This window comes from Pseudopodoces humilis, chromosome 29, assembly GCF_049639895.1.
Source record: "Pseudopodoces humilis isolate 2021_Gansu_Grassland_sample_001 chromosome 29, ASM4963989v1, whole genome shotgun sequence".
NCBI lineage: Eukaryota > Metazoa > Chordata > Aves > Passeriformes > Paridae > Pseudopodoces > Pseudopodoces humilis.
This window is the reverse complement of record NC_142228.1, coordinates 2062214-2081016: the sequence shown is the minus strand read 5'-3', so window position 1 is coordinate 2081016 and position 18803 is coordinate 2062214. Positions and strand designations below refer to the sequence as shown.

Sequence of the window (18803 nt, the reverse complement as noted above, 5' to 3'; positions counted from 1 at the left end):
CCAGTCTGTCACCCCTCAGCAAGGGCCAGCCCCCCCCCCCCCACGAAGGGGCTCAGAGCCCGCAGCCCCCCCTGGCCGCAGCCCCCCCAAACACGCTCCAGCCTCTGTACAGCCGTTTATTGCGGGCAGGGGGCTCTGCTCGGTTGGGGCCGGGGGGCAGCAGCCAGGGGGGGCCCAGACCCCACCAGCGCCCGGGGGTCCCATCCCCGGCTCCTGCGCCGGCAGCCGGGGGGGCAACGAGGCCCGTGGGGAGGGGGCGGCCGTGGCCGGGGGTCCCGACGTGTCCCGGCGCGGCCCAGCATGGCGCGGCACACGGCACATGGCGCACGGCACATGGCACACGGCAGACGAAGCGCAGGCAGCGGGCGGGGGGCAGCCGGGGGGCACAGGCGAAGCTGCGGGGGCCGGGGGCGCCGGGGGGCCGGTGCCCGGTGCCCGGTGCCAGCTAACTGGTGCCCAGCGGGAAGGTGGGCGAGTGGCGCTCGGTGCCGATGGGGCGCGAGGGCACCTCGGCGAAGCCAACGTGTCGCCGCTCTGGGGACAGAAAACGGGGCGTCAGCGCCGGGCGTGGTGGCACCGGGGACAGGCGGGGACAGGGGGTGACGGCCCACGTACCCCCGGTGCCACCGTCCTGCTCCTGCCCCGGCTCTTCCTCGTCACCCTCCGCTCCCTCGGGGTCCTCGGGGATCTCTGACACCGTCAGCGACTTCAGGTCCTCCTCGCGCTCGTCGATGCCGCCGGCGAAGGACACCTTCTGCCCGCCTGGGGGGGACAGCACGGTGGCCCCAGGGACCCACAGCGTGAGGTGGCCCCGCTGAGGCGCGGGGGGGACGCGACCCCAAGCCCTGGTACCCGCCCGGCATCCCCAGGCGAGGGGATGCAGCGGGAGAGGGAGCGAGTCCCCTCGTTGTCCCCGTGTCCCCTTCATCCCCATCCTTCTGCCATCCCTGTCCTGCTGTCCCAATCCTCCCACCGCCCCCAGATCCTTGTCCTCCACCATCCCCATCCCGTCCCCCCACTGTCCCCATCCTCCTGCCACCTCTGTCTCTCTGCCATCACCTCCACTCCGTCTGTCCCCCTGCCATCCCCGTTCCTCCCACTGTCCCTATGTTCCGGCTGTCCCCATCCCCCGCTGTCCCTGTCCCTCCGTCACCCCCATCCCCATCCATCCCCCACCCCCATCCAGCCCTCGCTGTCCCCATCCCCATCCCTCCGCCACTCCCCGTCCCCATCCCGTTACCTTTCCGCTTGTGCGCCTTGAGCCCGGCGGGGAAGTAGCTGCGCTCGGCTCTGCCCTGGCTCCCCGGGGCTGCCCGGGCGGGGGTCGATGAGGCCGGGGCACCGCGAGGCACGCGCGGCACCGGGGCCCCGCCGGGACCGGGCACTGCCGCGTCAGACAGCGGCCGGGGGTCCGGCTGGCGTCACCCGGCCCCGCGGGGGACGGGGACACGGCCCGGCGGGGGGACGTGGTGCCCGGAGAGGGCAGCAGGGACAAGAAGCACCGGCAGCAGGGACAGGCAGCAGCGGCAGCAGCCAGTCCGTGTGCCAACCCCGGCACACGCCTCGTCCCCGAGGACATGGAATGATGACCCCAGTCCCTGCTCCAGCAGCCTGTCCCCGTGCCCCCCAAGCTCCAGCAATCCTATCGCCACGTTCTCTGGGCTCCAGAAGCCCTGTTCCCTTGTCCCCACATCCCCTGGACTCCGGCATCCTTGTCTCTGTGTCCCCATGTCCCCCGGTCCCCTGGGCTCTGGCAGTGCCATGTCCCCATCCCCCAGATTCCAGCAGCCCCATCACCACATCCCCGCATCCCTCGGGCTCCAGAATGTCCCTGTGTTCCCCAGGCTCTGACATCCATGTCCCCGCGTCCCCAGGGCTCCGGCAGCCCCATCCCCAGGTCCCCCGTCCCCCTCACCAGACTCGAGGGCACTGTCGGGGTCGCAGCCGTCATCGGGCTCCCCGTCGGAGCTGTCACCCCCTCCCATGCCACTCTCCAGGTGGGACTGCACGATGCGCTGCACCGCTGGGGAGACGCCGGTGTCAGGGGGGAACTGGGGGCACTGGGAGCACTGGGAGCACCGGGGTGTCCCCCCAGTCCCCCCGCTGTCCCCGCGCGCGGTACCTTTGAGCGAGGGCGGGGTGTAGGCACACGGGTTGGTCCTCTTTGGTTTGAGCAGGCAGCCCTCGCCCGAGCGCTGCGGGGGAAGCGGTGTCGGGATGGGGGGGCCTGGTGTCCCCACGGGGGTCACCGCGGCCCCGGGAGAGCCGGGAACCCCCCTGGCGAGGTGGGGGGCTGCGATGGGGGTCTCGCGATGGGGACCCAAGGCCAACACCCACCCCATGCCCAGCAATGAGGATCCTGCTAAGGGGATGTGGCACTGGGGACAGGGAGTTGGGGACACCATGATGGGACCCTGCACTGGGGACCTCGCACTGGGGGTGGGGTACTGGGGGCACCGTCCTGAGGACCCCTCCATGGGGACCCTGTCATGGGGGTCCTATGCTGGGGACCCCCCTTGTGGGGACACTGCCGTGAGGACGTGGCATTGGAGTCCCCACTATGGGGACATTGCCTTGGGGACGTGATTTTGGGGTTCCCCTGTTGGTGACCCTGTTACGGAGACCTTGTATTTGGGACTCCACCATGGGGATGTGGCACTGGGGACACAGTACTGGGGACACTGGGGGGGTGACCCCGCCACGGTCACGCGCTGGTTTGCACCGCGGCCAAACTCCACAGCCTGGCTCGGTTCCATGTCCCCATCCCGTGTCCCTGTCCCCGGCGCTGGCGCCATGTGCCCGTGCCGGGAAGGAGCCGATAAGCTCCGGGCGCCAGGGCTGGGCCCCGATAACCCCCCCGGGGGACAAGGGACGGGGGAGCGGGGCTGTGGCGGGGGTCCCGGCGCCCACTTACCTGGTAGGGCAGATTCTCGTCCTCTGTGTCAGCGGCGCCGGGGAGAGAGGGGTGAGCGGGACACCGGCACCGAGCGGAGCTGAACAGGGTCCTGCCCACCCTCGGACCCCCCTCCAGGGGTTTCCCTGCCCGCCGGAGACCCGCGTCCCCTCCCTGCCACCCCCTTCCTTATGTGGCACCCCGTCCCCTCCCTGCCACCATCTCGCTTCCCAGACATCCCATTCCACAGGTGACACTACATCCCACCCCCCACCACGTCCCCTCCCTGCCACCGTGTCCCAGACATGCCACACCGTGTATGACAGACACCGTGTCCCATCGCAGACATGCCACACCGTGTATGACAGACACCATGTCCCATCCCTGCCACCGCCTCCCGTCCCTGGACCGGACATCCCCTGCCCCGTGTCCCACCCGTACCCCGCTCACCTGGTGAGGAGTGTTCGGAGAGCTGGAAGAGCATGGCCGGCGTGGGCCTCCGCCGGCGGATCTGGGGCACAGCGGGGTGTCACCGGCTGGGGACGCCCCGGGTCCCCCTGTCCCCTGCCCTGCGCCCCAGGGACACGTGTCTGCACGTGTGTGAGCGTGTGTGCGCCTGTGGGTGCAGGGCCACGAGCCCACCCGGCACGGGGTCCCCGGAGTGTCCTCAGTGCGTCCCAGCCCCATGAGAGCCCCAGACCAGCTCCTCCCGGGGGCTCTGGGTCCGGCGTGTGCTGGGGACGTCCCCTCGGATCAGGGACAACGCGTGGGGGTGGCTGCACCGACTCCCAGCGTGTCCCGTCCCCTTCATCCCAACCCTGTCTTCCTCCCGTGCCCTCTGTCTCATCCCTTCCCTGCTCTCCCGTGCCATCCCTGTCCCTGTCCCTGTCCCTGTCCCTGTCCCTGTCCCTGTCCCTGTCCCCCTGGCACAACTCTTCCTGCTCGGGACGCAGCTTCCACGGGGACCTTGGAGCTCTCTCGTCTGTCCCCGTCTCTCCCACCTCCCGTCCCTTTCGGTGTCCCCCACGCAGTCCCGTCCGGTCTGTCCCTCCCGTCCCATCCCCTGCCCACTCCGATCCCCCTCGCCCTGCCGGTCCCATCCTCTCCCTGCTGTCCCCTCTGTCCCTTCCGATCTCCTCCCGGATCCATCCCCTCCCTCCCTCTGTCCCCTCCCACCTCCCCCTTGTCCCATCCCATCTGTCCCAACGCATCCCCCCCGTCCCCTCTGTCCCTTCCATCCCCTGCCTTGTCCCCTCTTGTCCCCTCCGATCCCCCTTGTCCCATTCCCTGCCTTGTCCCCTCTGTCCCCTCCGATCCCTCTCGTTCTGCTCTCCCGCTCCCATCCCGTCCCTCTTGTCGCCTCCGATCCCCCTTGTCCCATCCCCTCCCTCCTGTCCCGCTCTGTCCCCATCCCGTCCCCAGTGTCCCCGTCCTTCCCCGCCTCCCTCCTGCGGCTCTCCCGCGTCCCCCTCCCGTCCCACACGGGTCATCCCGGGGGTCCCTCCGTGCCCGGAGGTCACCGGCAGCGCTTGGCCCTGGCCGAGAGGAGGGACCCCCGGGGTGTCCCCGCTCCCCACCCTCACCATCTCCACGGCGCGGGGGTCCAGGTTGCTGGGGGGGGCCGGCACGGAGAACTGGATCTTCTTGCGCTCCTTGGGGTCCATGGCCTTGGCCGGGAGTCACCGGAGCCGGGGGGGGGTCTCTGGCACCGGTACCGAGCGGAGTTCGGTGGCACCCGGGGCTCGGTACGGCGAGGAATGAGAGTGGCGGGAGGTGGGGAAGGCAGAGCCGGTGAGGAGGAGGAGGAGGAGGAGGAAGGAGAGGGAGGGAGGACACGTCTTCCTACCAGGCGCTGAATTATTCATCCCCCCCTCCCCGGGCAGGGGGGCTGAGGCCGCGGTAATGAGCCCTTGGGGAGCCCCCCAGGGGGTTCAGCCAACCTATGGGGGGTCCTTAACCCCTTCCCTGCCATGGGGAACCCCGCCTGCGGTGGCCGGTTGGGATGGGACAGGGACGGGTGGCTCCATGTGTGTCCCTGTCCCTTATGCCCGAGTCGCCCCAGAGGTGGGGGAGAGGGGACGGGGGGACAGCCGCTCCCACCCCTGTGTGGGCAGCGGCAAAATTCCCCCCACCCGGCTACTCTGTGCCACACGGGACGGGGACACCACTCTGGGGATCTGTGCAGGGGACATCGGTGGGGACATGGGACTCCCAAAACATCCCATCGCCTGTGTGCTGGGGGTCCCCCCACCCTCAGCTGCAGCCCCCGGGATGTCGGGGGTAGGGGGGCTGTGTCTTCAGCCAGGGTTGTGCCCACCTGCCCTGGTTCTTCCCCAGCTTTTGGAGATTTTCCCCATAGAAAACCCCACGGGACACAAAATGTTCCCCGTGGGGAAGCGGGGGCTCATCCCTCAGGGCAACGCTGGGCACCAGGGCTGCACAGTCCAGGCAGGGAGAGGGGGACATCGAGGGCACCTCTCCTGCCCCACTGAAGGGGCACAGCCAGGGGGTCGCCAGGCAGTGGGACAGCGGGGTGGCCAGCAGCCGGAGCGCTGGCTCGTCCCCTCCTGGGATGTCCCGGGGCGGTGTCGATGGAAGCCGCCTCTGAGCAGGAACGAGGAAGGGGGAGCTGGGAACTGGCTCCGTCCCCCGGATCTCCCGGTGCTCCAACGGCTGCGGGTGGCCGTGGGCCAGCAGCCACCGCTCCAGCAAAATATTTACCCGAGTGGCACCGAGCCATGGACCAGCCTCCCGCCCGCCCGGCACCACGCGGCAAAGCTCGGCAAAACACGGCACAGCCCGGCTCTGGGTGACTAATCTTGGCTCTGGGTGGCAAATCTCGGCTCTGAGTGGCAAATCTCGGCTCTGGGTGGCAAATCTCAGCTCTGACTGGCAAAGCCCAGCTCTAGGTGACAAAGTCCAGCTCCTGGGCGACAAATCTTGGATCTGCGTGACAAATCTTGGCTCTGTGTGACAAAGCCGGACTCTGGGTGACAAAACCTAGCTCTAGGTGACAAACTTATCCCTGTGGCAGTGACCACTCAGGTGCGGACAAATCAGGGACAGGCTCCACCACAGCCCAGTGTCCTCATGGAGACCAAACTCTGGGGACAAAGTGAAGGGTCCCTCGGTCACCCTGTGCCGGGTGATCCCGTGCCAGGTTCTGAGCATCGTCCCCATCCCGGGACCGGAGTCGTTATGGCAACAGGTTCCCGGGCTCCATCCCGCTGCTGTTCCCGCTTCTCCCACCCACGAAGACGCCGTGTGAGGGGGTGGCCGGGCCCCCTCCCCTCGCTGCGCTGCGGCAGCGCCAGCACCCGCAGCCCCCCGGGATCGGCACGCGCCGCCCGCGCCCGCGCCCACGCACCGTCACCCGCGGGTGGCACCTGCAGCGTGGCACGGGGGGGCCACACCGGGGGCACCTTCCAGGCACACGTGTGGCACACATGGCCCCGCTCGTCGCCGGGACGGCACCGTGGGCACCCCGTGCCGTGCCCGTCCCCGTGCCGTGCCCGTCCCCGTGCCCGTGCCGCGGTGCCGCGGGGGCTGCAGCTCCGCGCAGCAGCGAATCCTCCCGCAGAGAGAGTAAAAATAGCAGCAGGTTGAGGGAAGAAGCGCTCGCCCCCCGCCAGCGGGCACCGGCGAGGAGCAGGAGCCTGCGCCCACCGCGGAGCCGTGGGGACGGACGTGGCGCGGTGTCCCGGGGGCAGAGGGTGTGGGGATGGACCTGCGTGGGGACAAGATGGGGACAGAGCTGGGAACGGAGCGTTGTGGTGGTGGGGTGCAGCAGGGACCGAGCGTCGTGGGGACAGGGTGCCACGGGGATAGGGTGGCGACGGAGCACCACGGGGACAGGGTGTGCTGGGGGTGGAGCACCCTGGGGACAGGGTCCCGTGAGGACGAAGTGTCACAGGGATGGGGACAGGGTGTGCTGGGGGTGGAGCACCCTGGGGACAGGGTCCCGTGAGGACGAAGTGTCCCAGGGATGGGGACAGGGTGTGCTGCGGATGGAGCACCGTGGGGACAGGGTCCCGTGGGGACGAAGTGTCCCTGGGACGGAGCATGGTGGGGACAGGGTGTGCAGGGGACAGTGTTGTGGCGCATCAGGGACGCAGGATTTTGGGGGACAGGGCGCCACGGGGACAGGACCTGACTGGGGCAGGGCCTTGCGGGGACAGCGCATCGTGGGGACAAACACACCGGGACGATGGCACGGTCCAAGGGTGAGTGTCGGGGGGCGGGGCCTGTGCACTGAGGGGGCGTGGCCACAGGATGGGCGGGGGTCGGCTCGGGGGTGCCGGGACCCCCGCCCCCAGCTCCCCTCAGCCCGGTATCCGCGCCCGGCCCCGTGGGGGTGTCCCTCACCCCGCTCCGGTGTGTCCCCTCCCAGCTCCCCCTGGGCTGAGCCCCCCGAGAACCCCCCAGCACCCCAAGACCCCCCGTGGGTGCCGCCGCCCCCCAGGAGCTGCAGCGGGGGCGGCGGGTGGGGGCCGGTGCTCCCCTGGGTGCAGAGGAGATGCCGGGAGTGGGAACACGCGTGGGAGCAGAGCACGCGTGGGAGCCCGAGGGGGCGGTGGGAGGGGGGGGGGGTACGCAGGCGGCTTAACCCCTTCGCTGCCGGGAACCCCCCCAGCGACCACCCTGGGGGGCTGCAGAGGGAAAGGGGGCCTGGGAGGGACCTTTCCTAAATGGGGCTTCATGGGGGGCTGGGGAAGGGGCACCCACTGCTCTGTTCAGGGTCACTGGGCAGCACTGGGGGGTGCCATGGGGAAACTGAGGCACTGCCCGGCGCTGGCAGGACTGGGGGGCTGCACCCCTATAGCCCACCGCGATCGGGGGGCTAGAATCCCATGTCTTTAGCATGATGGGGGGTGGTCTGCAACCCCCTGACCCCGGAAAAGTGTGGGGGCTCCAAGGCTGGCCCGAGGAGGGTTTGTGTCCCTGGATTCCCTGGATTCCCGGCAGGATGGAGTATTGTGTCCCCACACCAAGCACGACGAGGAGGAGCCGCACCCCTGAACCCCCAACAGGGTGGGCAAGGGGGCTGCGTTCCCCCGGCCCCCCTGGGCTGTGCCCGGTCCCGGTGCCATCGGTGCCCTCACCAGCCCCGTGTGCCCGTGGGCTCCGCGGCACGCGGTGGCAGATGTCACTGCCGACACTGGCATGGCCAGCCTGGCACGGCCACCGGGGCTGGCACGGCAGCGTGGGCCGGGCAGCGGCTCAAGGGCTTTGGCACAGGGTGGCCGGAGCGGAGCTGTCCTGGTTGGCAGCCACCGGCCACCGGCCCGTGCCGAGCCTCGCACCCACACCGCGGGGTGGGATTGGGGGCTGGGGGCACTGGGGGGTCCTGAGACAACCCCCGGGGTGGGCACCCACCCAAGCAGGGGCTGTGCTGCTTTGGGGGGGTTCATGCCCGGTGCCAGGGCGTGCACGAGGTCAAACCTCGGACGGGAGAACTTTGTGGGGGAATACCGGGAGGATAAAGGGGGAATGGGGCGTGGGCAAGTCTAGGGAGTTCCAGGAGGGAAGGGGTGCAATGCTGAGGCTCGGAGAGGCAGCCCGGGGGTCTCCTCTGCTTGGGTGACATCACGTGCCTCAGTTTACCCACCTGTAGCACGAGGCCTCTACAGGCTGAAGCCTCACCCGCCCCCTTCCCTGCGGAGGTGGGACACCAAGGGAGCCCAAAACTCATCCTGGTGCCCCCCCGGATCCCTGCCAGGGTGGGCTGAAGGGGGGCTCCCAGCCGCACTCCCCCTACTCCCATCTCTGCCCCCCCCCGGGGGGGTCCCGGCCGCCAGCACAGACCAGTTTGCTGCCTCCATTCCCAGAAGAAAGAATAAAGTTAAAACATCTGTTAATTTATAAACCAATTTAACCATGACTGGTTAATAAATAGCTTCCAGCTGGCACCCCCCACCCCGCGCCGGGCGAGGGGGGCCAGGGGGGCACAGCCGGGCTCGCCACTCTCCCGCAGCCCCCCGGGGTCATTGTCACTTGTCCCCGTGGAGGTGCGGGGGTGTCCCCGGGGACTCAACGGGGAGAGCCCGGTGCCTGCGGGGAGGGGACACGGCCACGGTGCCTGGCACAGGGGGGTCCCAGAGGGACGCAGGGGACCGTGTGATGCCCACGGGGGGGCTCTGGTCATGCAGGGGGGGGGGTCGGGGATGTGGGGACACGGTGAGGGGGGGTTCCCCTGCTGCCAGGGGGGTGTTTGGGTACGGGAGGAGGGAACAAGGAAGGAGGAGCCTGGCTGCGTGTGGATGTGTGTGCGCGCCAGGGACGGGCACGTGTGTGCTCATGTGTGTGCCAGAGATGTTCATGCGTGTGCATCCGTGTGTGCATCCGTGTGTGGGGCAGGGCTGTGCCGTCCACAGCCCCCACACATCCCCACACCCCAGCGGGGCCCTGCGGGGACCCCCCATCTCTCCTGCCGTCTGCACGGATCCGTGGGCTGGTGATGCGTCCCTGGGCCTATGGAGCACCATCCTCGCTGCACACGGATCCAGGATGGGAAAGGGCCCGACCCCGGCACTGGGGGGGGTCCCCATTCCTACCCCACACCCCCTCTCTGGAGGCCGTGGGTGGAGGTGCAAGGGCGTGAGCCCCTCGCCGGCCGCGGCGCCCCGACACGTGTCGCAATAGTAATGTAATTTGTCCGTTAACAATGGGCAGCTTGAGGTTTATATTTAATTACACCGATCGCACCAACCTGAACTCACCCTTATTCATCAATAATGCATGGGTTTGTGTTTATCGCTGCTTAATTAATCTGTGCTTACGACAATTAAAGGCTCGCAAAATCCCCCAAGGTGGCAGCGGGGAGCGGCTGCGCCGAGCTGGCGCGAGAGCGGCGCCGGCGTGGTGGCGGTGCCAGCCTGGTGGTGGTGCCAGCGTGGTCACCCTGAGAGCGTGGTCACTGTGCTGGCACGGTCACGGTGCCGGCGTGGTGGCGGTGCCAGCCTGGTCATGGTGCCAGCGTGGTCACCCTGAGAGCGTGGTCACTGCGCTGGCACGGTCACGGTGCTGGCGTGGTGGCAGTGCCAGAGCGAGCACGGTGCCAATGTGGTCGCTGTGATGGTGTGGTCACCGTGTTGGCGTGTGGTGGCATGTGGTCACTGTGCCGGTGTGGTCACAGTTGTGATGCTGGCACGGTCACGGTGCCAGTCTGGTGGCAGTGTTGGTGTGGTCACAGTGGTGATGCTGGCACGGTCACGGTGCCAGTGTGGTCACGGTGCCAGTCTGGTGGCAGTGTTGGTGTGGTCACTGTTGTGGCGTGGTCACCGTGCCGGTGCAGCAGCGGTGCCTGGTCAGAGCCCACCCGGCTGCCAAGCAGGGTGACCCCACTGGGTACCCCCATCCTTGAGTGCCAGGAGGGGTCTGACACCACCAGGCAAGGCAAGACCCCCCCACACTGGGGTGCAGCATGGGGACCAGCCTGTCCTCCTTGCCTCAGTTTCCCCACGAGGAAACCACCGAGCCCACCACATCCATCACCCCCCTCACATCACACGCCCCCAAACCACCCCTATTCCTCCTCCCCGGTGCTTTTCCCTAATTTTGCCTTTCCCCGCCCACTCTGCATGCCCTGACCCCCTCTCTGCGGTGGGGCCGGGGGGGCCGGTGCCCCCCACGCCGTGCCAGGCCAGCTCTGTCCCTTTAAGTGCGGTGGCGCGGCTGTCCCGGATCAGCCGGAGCGCCTATTAAATTTTTATGCGAAGTGTAAATGGGCCAGGTCTCCAGCTTCCCGCTCCCTCCGAATGATTTATTACTCGCAAATACCACAGAACTAATTAGTATAGTAATTAATTAATACGAATTTGCATATTTGCATGTGCAATTAGTGCAGTGGAGTGATTACTCTGAAAATGAGAAGTTGGGCCTGTCAGATGGGAGTGTGAACTGGAGTGGAAAAGCCTCGTGAAAATGATCCCGGGCGGCGGCGGCGGCACCGGGCACGAGGCGGCACCGGGCAGGCAGCGGCACCGGCGAGGCCCCGCGTGGGGTTTGGGGGGCTCAGCCCCCGGGTCACCCCCTTTCCCCCATCCCATCCCAGCCTGGGTCCCCGAGCCATGGGGACCGCTCCATCCCTCGGCCATCTCCATGGCGACTCGCTGTGCCAGGCGCATCGCCATGGCAACGGGCCGGGCCACGCAGCCTCGCCATGGCGACTGTCGTCATCGCGCTCTGTCGCCATGGAGACCCTCCCCATCTCCCCAAATCCACTCCCTGCCGGGCTCCCCCCAGCTCGGGGCTGGGGTGGGGGCGCTGCTTCTCGGGGTGGGGGTCTCCAAAGGCACCCGGGAGGTGGGATGGGGGTCCCCAGGGACTGCGGCACCCGGGGATGGCGGGAGCACCCCAGGGTGCCCCTCACCGGGGTCCCTGGGGCTGGTGGGAGCGGCTGAGCTGTACGATGGTAGCCCTGGAGCCGCTCCCGAGGGATGTGACCTGAGGCTCCGGGGGATGCGGCTTGGCACCCCCAGCCCCTTGGCCTTTGTCCCTGGTGCCACCCAGGTGTCCCTTCACCTGTGCCCACCCGTCTGGCTGAGGCCTGACACACTCAGTGCACTGCCGGGAGGGCCACCCGCTGCCTGTCCCTGCTTTTGGGGGCGATGGAAGGAGCCACGGCCACGGGCAGCCCCCAGCACCCCCGTGTGCCGCATCCCCCCAGCACCGGGCCCTGACAGCCCCCCGAAACGGGCCCTGGCAGCCGCCATCTGCCACGGGGGGCACCGGGGCCGCTGCCAGCAGCACCCGACCCGCCACGGTGGCACTGCCAGTGTGGGACCCCCGACCCGCCACGGTGGCCATGGAGAGGCTGCTGTGGCCAGTCCTGCAGCCTGGTGACGTCACAGAGCGGTTGTGATGTCATAGACCTTTGTGATGTCATCAGGCTAGCCTTGTTACCTCAGCAGCAGCCAGCTCTGCTGGTGGCACAATGGCAGCCCTGGGTTGGGGTCCCCTGTCCCAGCCCCCTCACCGTCCCCAAAGGACATCTGACCCCCTCAGGTGACAGAGGAGCGTGGGGCAGGGGGTGTAAGTCCCCTGTGTCCCCACCCCGTGATCATCTGTCCTCAGCGCCACACGGAGCCGTGGCTCTGGCAGTTTCCCACTGGGCAATTCCCAGGTGTCATTTTCCTAATTAACAAAGTGTGGCTTAAAGAGCACTTGTCAAGTCCCTGGCCTGTGTGTGAGTGTGGGGGCCAGGCTGGGGGGCCAGGCTGGGGGGCCAGGCTGGGGGGCCAGGCTGGGTGACATGTTGGGGACACAGGCTGGGTGACATGTTGGGGACACAGGCGGGGGATATGAGCAGGAATTCGGATGCCCTGGGAGCAGGATCCAGTGGGTGAAGCAGCCACAGCACAGCCCCAGGGCTGGCACAGCATCTCCCCATCCTCCTCTGGCAGAAGATGAAGGAGTTCCCAAAACCCCCCTGATGCCAGTTCAGCCAGGGCCCCCCCTCTCTTCCCTCAGTTCCCTCCTCCATCAGCTTCCTCCTCCTCCCAAGCTCCCCACCCATGACCCTGCAGTCACCACTGCAGGGACATTTAGGGACACGGGGACAGGCAGGGCACCACCCACCCCTCCCCATCCCCCAGAGCCCCCCCACCCGCAGCTGGGGCCCTGCTCACCCGGTGACTGGAGGATGCCCAGGGATGGGTCCTACGAGGGAGGAGCTGCTCCAGGGACCCGGCCCGAAGGCAGCGAGGACAAGGACGGGGACAGGGATGGGGACAGGGATGGGCTCAGCTCCTGCTCCCGCTGCTCTCCTCCCCTCAGTGACATTCCCGGCGGTGGCTCCGCCGCACGTTAGCGCATCCATCTCTCCCCAGCCTTCACCTCCCAGAAATATTGCAGTGCAGAGCCGGCTCCATCTGGCAGCGGCCCCCGCCTCCCCCCGCCACCGCTCGCGGGGAGATGCCGGAGCCGGATCCATCGCTCGGGCCCCGCACGGATCGGCCTCGCCGAGGGGCAGCAGGGACCCCACCGGCCATGGGGGACAGCTGGGATGACCCCCGTGCCACCCCGGGGAGGGGCAGCGTGGCCTGGCCGAGGCGCTGGCCCCACGCGGGGGCTGTGGCACCGGCTGAGCCCCGGCGAACTCGCCCCACGCTGGGCCCCTGGAGCCGCCACGGGCCCAGCTGGCTCCCAGCCGCGTCCCGGCACCACCCAGCACCCGGCTCCCACCGCCGGCTCTGCCAGCGCCGAGCTGCTTCTGTGCCCTCACCGTGTCCCTCCCCGTGGCACGTGTCCCCTGACACCCCGGGGACGGAGCCGTCGCTGCCGCAGGCAGGGTCCCCGTCTGCATCCATCGCCTTCCTGCTGGAGGATGGATTTTGGAGGAGGAAAGAGCTTCATGCCTCAGCCAAACTCCTCGCTGTGTGCCTGGCACCGGGGCCACCAGAGACAGAAGCGGGACCAGAGGTGGCAGCGCTGGGACAGCCGGTCCCTGCACACGAGGACCATCAGAGGGATGGGGAGCAGAGCCCCGGGGTCACTGGGACCATCTCCCCCAGCCCCCACACCCAAAAAGGCAGCACCCAGCCCTGCCCCTGCTCCCACCCTGCTCCCCAAACTGTGCCTGGTGCTGGGTTCACCTCAACCTCACCTGCCCCTGCTGCACAGGACAGCCACAATTCCCGTGGGATGGATGCTGCTCATCCAGCCCCTGCTCACCTCCCTGGATGAAGCCCCTTCCCAAAGTCACCCGAGGATGAGGATGGTGCTGCCCCTGCTCTGCTCTGCCCTGTGCCATCAGCAGCCACGGTGGAGGGGACAGCACAGGGACAACACCGGGACCCCACTCCTGCCCTCTCTGTGGGCCGTGTCCAGGCACAGCCCGGCCACGAGGCAGCAGTTTGGGTTTTCATCTCCCTGCTCCCCTTTCATCTCCTCTCCCCGTTTCATGTCTCCACTTTCTTCTCCCTCCAAGCTCTGCGCATGCTGATGAGCCTCACGCCGGCGCCCACCCTCGCGCTCACCGGCTGCTAATTAGGCTGTAATGGGTACACTGGGCCAGGGCCTTGCTGCTCGTCCCTGTCCCCACCCTTGTCCCCACACGGGCCAGCTCGGCCACTCATGCTGGGGCATCTCCTCGGCCTCAGGCAGAATCAGGGCCCCCATCGGTGCCCCACGGGCCCTAAGTCTGATGCCAGGAATGGGGCACCGATGGCTTCACTGCCCTGACACCCAGGGCGTGGCCACCCTCCAAGGGCTGGGTGTCCCCCGGCCTGGGGACCGATGGCAGAGGAGCGGTGACTTACCCAGAGCGGGCTCTGACGTGCCACAGGCATCAGGTGAGGGTGGGCTCGTGGAGCACGGCGTCCCCAGCGGGTCACCCACCGGCAAAACGAAGATGGCAGCGACAGAGGGAGCTGAACGGCGCTGAGGGAAAGGGACACCTTGTGCCAGGAGGATGCCCGGGAAGCCGTGCCCAGCGTGGCACCGGCAGGGTCGGGGTGGGCCCTGCCTCCCTGCGGGCCGGCTCCAGCCCAGGTGCCATCTGCTCGGCCGCAGCCGTGAGTGACAGTCGGAGGGTTCGCGCCGGGGGGACGCTCGCCACCGGCGGAGCCCCTCTGTCACGTGCCAGCCCCGGCACCTGCACCGGGGGGAATGGGCACCGCTGATGGCCCTGGCAAAGCCCCGGTGGCCGGGCACGGCCAGCCCTTTGTGTGCGTGCGGGCACAGCCACCGCCGTCACCGTGTCCACGTCGTGGCCACGCCACCCTCACCTAGCGTGTACGGCCGGCACGTGCTGGAGTGTGGCACCCAGCCCCTCAGGCCGGGCACGTCCTGATCCCCCGGTTTTGTGGGGACAGGAGATCCAGGACACGACATTGGCCTCGATGGATGCGGCCAGGACCGGAGCTCCGGGTGATGGGAAGTGGCTTCTGGGGACACCGCGTGCCCATTTAGGTTCTGCGGCCCAGCTGCTGCCCCAAAAGGGCAGTGGCCATTTCTGGGTGCCCAGCCACTGTGGTGGGGACAGATTTGGGGACCGGAGGCTGACAGAGCCATGAGGAGTTGCCTGACAGACAAAGGCCTCGTTGGCTGCATCGCTGCACGGCCGGGCCTCGGGATCCCACCACCACGGTGGGATCGGGATCCGTGGAGGCTCAGCCCCCGTGCGCTGAGGGAGGCTGTGAGTGTGCAAGGGGATGTGTGTCGGTGTGTGTGCACACAGAGGGTGTGTGGGGCCGTGCCATGGGGTGCAGGGACACTGGCGTGGCCGTGTGGCCACGGGGGTGCCACCACGTCCATGTGCCACCCGCATGGGGACACACGGCCCCGCAGCCACCAGCCCTGCCCACGCCACACCTGCAGCCCCCCGCCAGCACCGGCGTGGCCAAAGCGGGCACTGCCACCACCTCTGTCGTGCCCGGCCGCAGCCCCCAGCCCGCTCCAGGCCCTCGCCACCGCAGCCATCGCCGCTCGGCTGCTGGCTGAGGGTGGGGACGGACCTGGGCGAGCCGCCGCGGCATTTTGCGGCGAGCCGCAGATGCCAGCTCCCAGCGAGGGTCCCCGTGGCATCTCCCCCCTCACCCCAGCGCCCGCCTGTGTCCCCGCCACGCTTGGCCCAGCCGGGATGGCCGGTTTTCCCGCTGGCTCCATTGTTCCTCCCGGCCCCGCCATCGCCTGCATCTCGCCCGGGTCCCATTTTGCAGCGTGTAGGCAGAGCTGGAGATTTGGAAGAGGTTTTTTTTTTTTTTTTCTTCTTTTTTTTTTTTTTTCTTTTTTTTTTTTTTTTTTTTTTTAGAGTACAGAGTGACAGATGGCGAGTCCTCCTTCCCCAGAGAGACAAATCTCCCTGAATGCAAGCGCATGTCAATCATTAGCTCTCATGTGATAGCTCTCGCGCATGACGTGCCAACCATATGGCACTGGCAGCAGAGCTGGTACCCCCTTTGCTGGGTAGAGATGCCACTCTCGCCTCCTTTTGGATAGAGGACTGCAGGAGGCTGGAGCACCTCAAGGAGCCGCGTCCCGCTCCCAGAAGATGCTGGGAACAATGAAATAAGAATTCCTGCGGTCCGCCCGAAGGTGAGTTATGTAAGAAGTGGAGGGTTGGGAGGGCAGCGGAGGAAACTTGAATGGAGAAAAGGCAACTTCCATGTTGATTTTGTTTCTCCGCCACGTCTCGCCCTTTTTTCCCCCTGTCTTTCGTTCTCTCCCGGCCCTCGGTTCTCCCACTCCCCGCGGGTCCCGCTGATGGGGTTTTCTCCCCCCGCCGGAGCCCCCCCCAAGGGGGGTTGTTGGGGTTTCGCCGCTCCCGGTCTTCCCCCCCCCAGCCTGGGCACGCCCGGGGCGCCGCGGTCCCGGTGGGACGGAGCGGGCAGCGGCGGCCGAGCGGCAACAACGAAATCAGCGCGGAGCCTCCGCGCCGCCGCCCCGGGGGGGCCCGACCTGGCGGAGCCGCACCCCCGCTCCCCCGCGGCGCCCCCGGCCCTCGCCCCGGGCGGTGCCCCCCGCCCCCGCCCCGCCGCGCCGCCCGGCCCCGGGGGCGCCCCCGGCAGCGCCGCCGCCCGCGGCTCCCGCGCCCCCACGGGGGGGCTCCGGCCGCCCCCGCCGCCCCCGCCGCCCCCCGGTTGGTGCCGCCGCATTTTACGGGCCGCGCTCCGGCGGCCGCGGGGAGCCCCGGGGCGGGGAGGGGAAGCCGAGCTCGCCTGACCGGGCCGGAGGGGGTACGGGGGGTACCTGGGGGTGCGGGGAAGGGCGGAGGTCTCGACTCGACGCCCCCGGCCCCGGGAAGGCGGTGGCGGAGCCGCGACCGGAGCTGCTCCGCGCCCGCGGCAGGGAAAAGTTGGAGGCGTCAAAGAGGGACCGGCGACACCGGGCCCGGCCCTCGGGGCACCGTAGGGGGGGCATCGGGCGGGCCGGGAGCGGGGGGGGCGCGGGGGGTTGTGCAGAGCAGCGGGAGAGGGGCGCGGGCGGCGGCCGCGGGGACCCCGGCGGTGGGGCTGGGGGGGGGTCGGGCCGGGGCGGAATCGCCGCGCCTCGAGAGAGCCCCGGTGGCCCCGGGGTCGGGCAGCCGGGGCGGGGGGCAGCGGCGGGCGGCCCCGCGCCCAATTCGTTTTCGCCGGTCCCGGCGGGTGGGAGCGGGGCGGGGAGGGGGGCGGGCGGCGGGGCCGCCGGTAACGCCTGGCTCTTTGCCCCCCGCTGCAGCCACCATGTTGACGCGACTTTTCAGCGAGCCCAGCCTGGTCCCCGAAGTCCCGAAATTCCCCGGTTGGGCCGAGGAGTGCGAGGAGGATGCCCGGAGCGAGAAGGAGGAGCGGGCGGGGAAGGGCTGCGCCCTTCCCGAGGAGCCGCCCGAGGGTTCGCTGGGAGAGAGCAAAGAGGAAGGGGAGCTAGGAGGGGACGAGGAGGAGGAGGAGGAGGAGGAGGAAGGCCTGGAGGAGGCGGAGGGCGAGCGGCCCAAGAAGCGCGGCCCCAAGAAGAGGAAGATGACGAAGGCTCGGCTGGAGCGGTCCAAGCTGCGGCGGCAGAAGGCGAACGCCCGGGAGAGGAACCGGATGCACGACCTGAACGCGGCCCTGGACAACCTGCGCAAGGTGGTTCCCTGCTACTCCAAAACCCAAAAACTCTCCAAAATCGAGACCCTCCGCTTGGCCAAGAACTACATCTGGGCTCTCTCCGAGATCCTGCGCTCGGGCAAGCGGCCCGACCTGGTCTCCTACGTGCAGACTCTGTGCAAGGGGCTGTCCCAGCCCACCACCAACCTGGTGGCCGGCTGCCTCCAGCTCAACTCCCGCAACTTCCTGACGGAGCAGGGGCAGGAGGGGGGTCGGTTCCACGGCCCCAACGCCGCCTCCTTCGCCGTGCACCCCTACCCCTACCCTTGCTCGCGGCTGGCCGCGGCGCCCTGCCCGCCCGCCGCCGGTCCCGGGCCGCACGGGCTGAGGACACACGGCTACTGCGCCTCCGCCTACGAGAGCCTCTACGGCAACACCTCCCCCGACTACAACAGCTCGGAGTACGACGGGGGGCTCAGCCCCCCGCTCTGCATCAACGGCAACTTCTCCCTCAAGCAGGACTCTTCATCCCCCGACCACGAGAAAAGCTACCACTACTCTATGCACTACTCGGCGCTGCCCGGCTCCCGGCCCGCCGCCCATAACCTGGTCTTCGGGTCGGCGGGGATGCGCGGGGGGGTCCACTCCGAGAACATCTTCCCCTACGACATGCACCTCCCGCACGAGCGGGGCCCCATGTACGAGGAGCTCAACGCCTTCTTCCACAACTGACCCCTTCCCCACACCCCTCCCCATCGCCGAGGTGGCGGGGAGGGGGGCGATACCCCACCCCCCACATCCCCAACCCCCCCCCCAACCCGCGGCAGCCCCGCGGATCGGCCCCCGGGGCTCCGCCGTGGGCTTTGGTGCAATATGGGGACCCGGCCCCGGCGGCGGGTCCCCGCGCCCCGTGGGGACAAAGTGCTTTTTTGGGAGGATTTTTCCCCTTTTCCTTAATTTTTTTATTATTATTGTCGATTCCGTTATCTTAAAATTTTCGTTATTTATTGCTATTTCTTTATTGTTTAATGTAATTTATTTAGTTCTTTTATTATTATCGCTGTTGTCGTCGTTATTATTATAATAACTATCACAGCTATTATAACTACTATAGTTACTACTACTACTATTATTATTATTATTATTATTATTATTATTATTATTATTATTATTATTGTTATTATTTTAATTTATTATTTTCCAGGGGGAGATGCCCCTCACGGGCCGACCCCCCCATCCAGCCCACCGGAGCCCCCCCGGTGCCCAGCACGACCCTCTGGGTCGAGCCGCTTCGTTTCATTTTTAATTCGTTTTAATTAAATTTTATATATTTATTTTTAAAAATATTTTCCCCCCCTCCCACCCCTTTTTTGGGCCGTTTCTCCCCTCCCCAGCCCTAA

At 67.9% G+C, this 18803-nt stretch overlaps 2 protein-coding genes across 3 annotated transcripts; one reads left to right on the top strand and one right to left on the bottom strand.

The window, feature by feature from the left end:
- Window positions 1-102: 102 nt before the first annotated feature.
- Window positions 103-5697, bottom strand: PPP1R1B (protein phosphatase 1 regulatory inhibitor subunit 1B). Of its 2 annotated transcripts, none has more exons than XM_005531512.3 (8): window positions 4477-5697; window positions 3344-3404; window positions 2915-2937; window positions 2123-2195; window positions 1916-2023; window positions 1241-1309; window positions 616-762; window positions 103-534 (listed from the first exon to the last, which is right to left on the bottom strand). In XM_005531512.3, the coding sequence occupies exons 1-8, from the start codon at window positions 4555-4557 to the stop codon at window positions 446-448; spliced, it is 651 nt and encodes a 216-aa protein (XP_005531569.1). In that variant the 5' UTR covers window positions 4558-5697; the 3' UTR covers window positions 103-445. The 2 variants fall into 2 exon arrangements, with proteins under 2 accessions (XP_005531569.1, XP_087924320.1); XM_088068194.1 differs by having other exon boundaries at window positions 3344-3627; window positions 4477-5688.
- Window positions 5698-15800: 10103 nt separating this feature from the next.
- NEUROD2 (neuronal differentiation 2) lies at window positions 15801-18135 on the top strand. The gene is made up of 2 exons (XM_005531414.2): window positions 15801-15931; window positions 17054-18135. Exon 2 carries the CDS (start codon window positions 17059-17061, stop codon window positions 18133-18135), a length of 1077 nt encoding a protein of 358 aa, XP_005531471.1. The 5' UTR covers window positions 15801-15931; window positions 17054-17058.
- The last annotated feature ends 668 nt before the right edge of the window (window positions 18136-18803 follow it).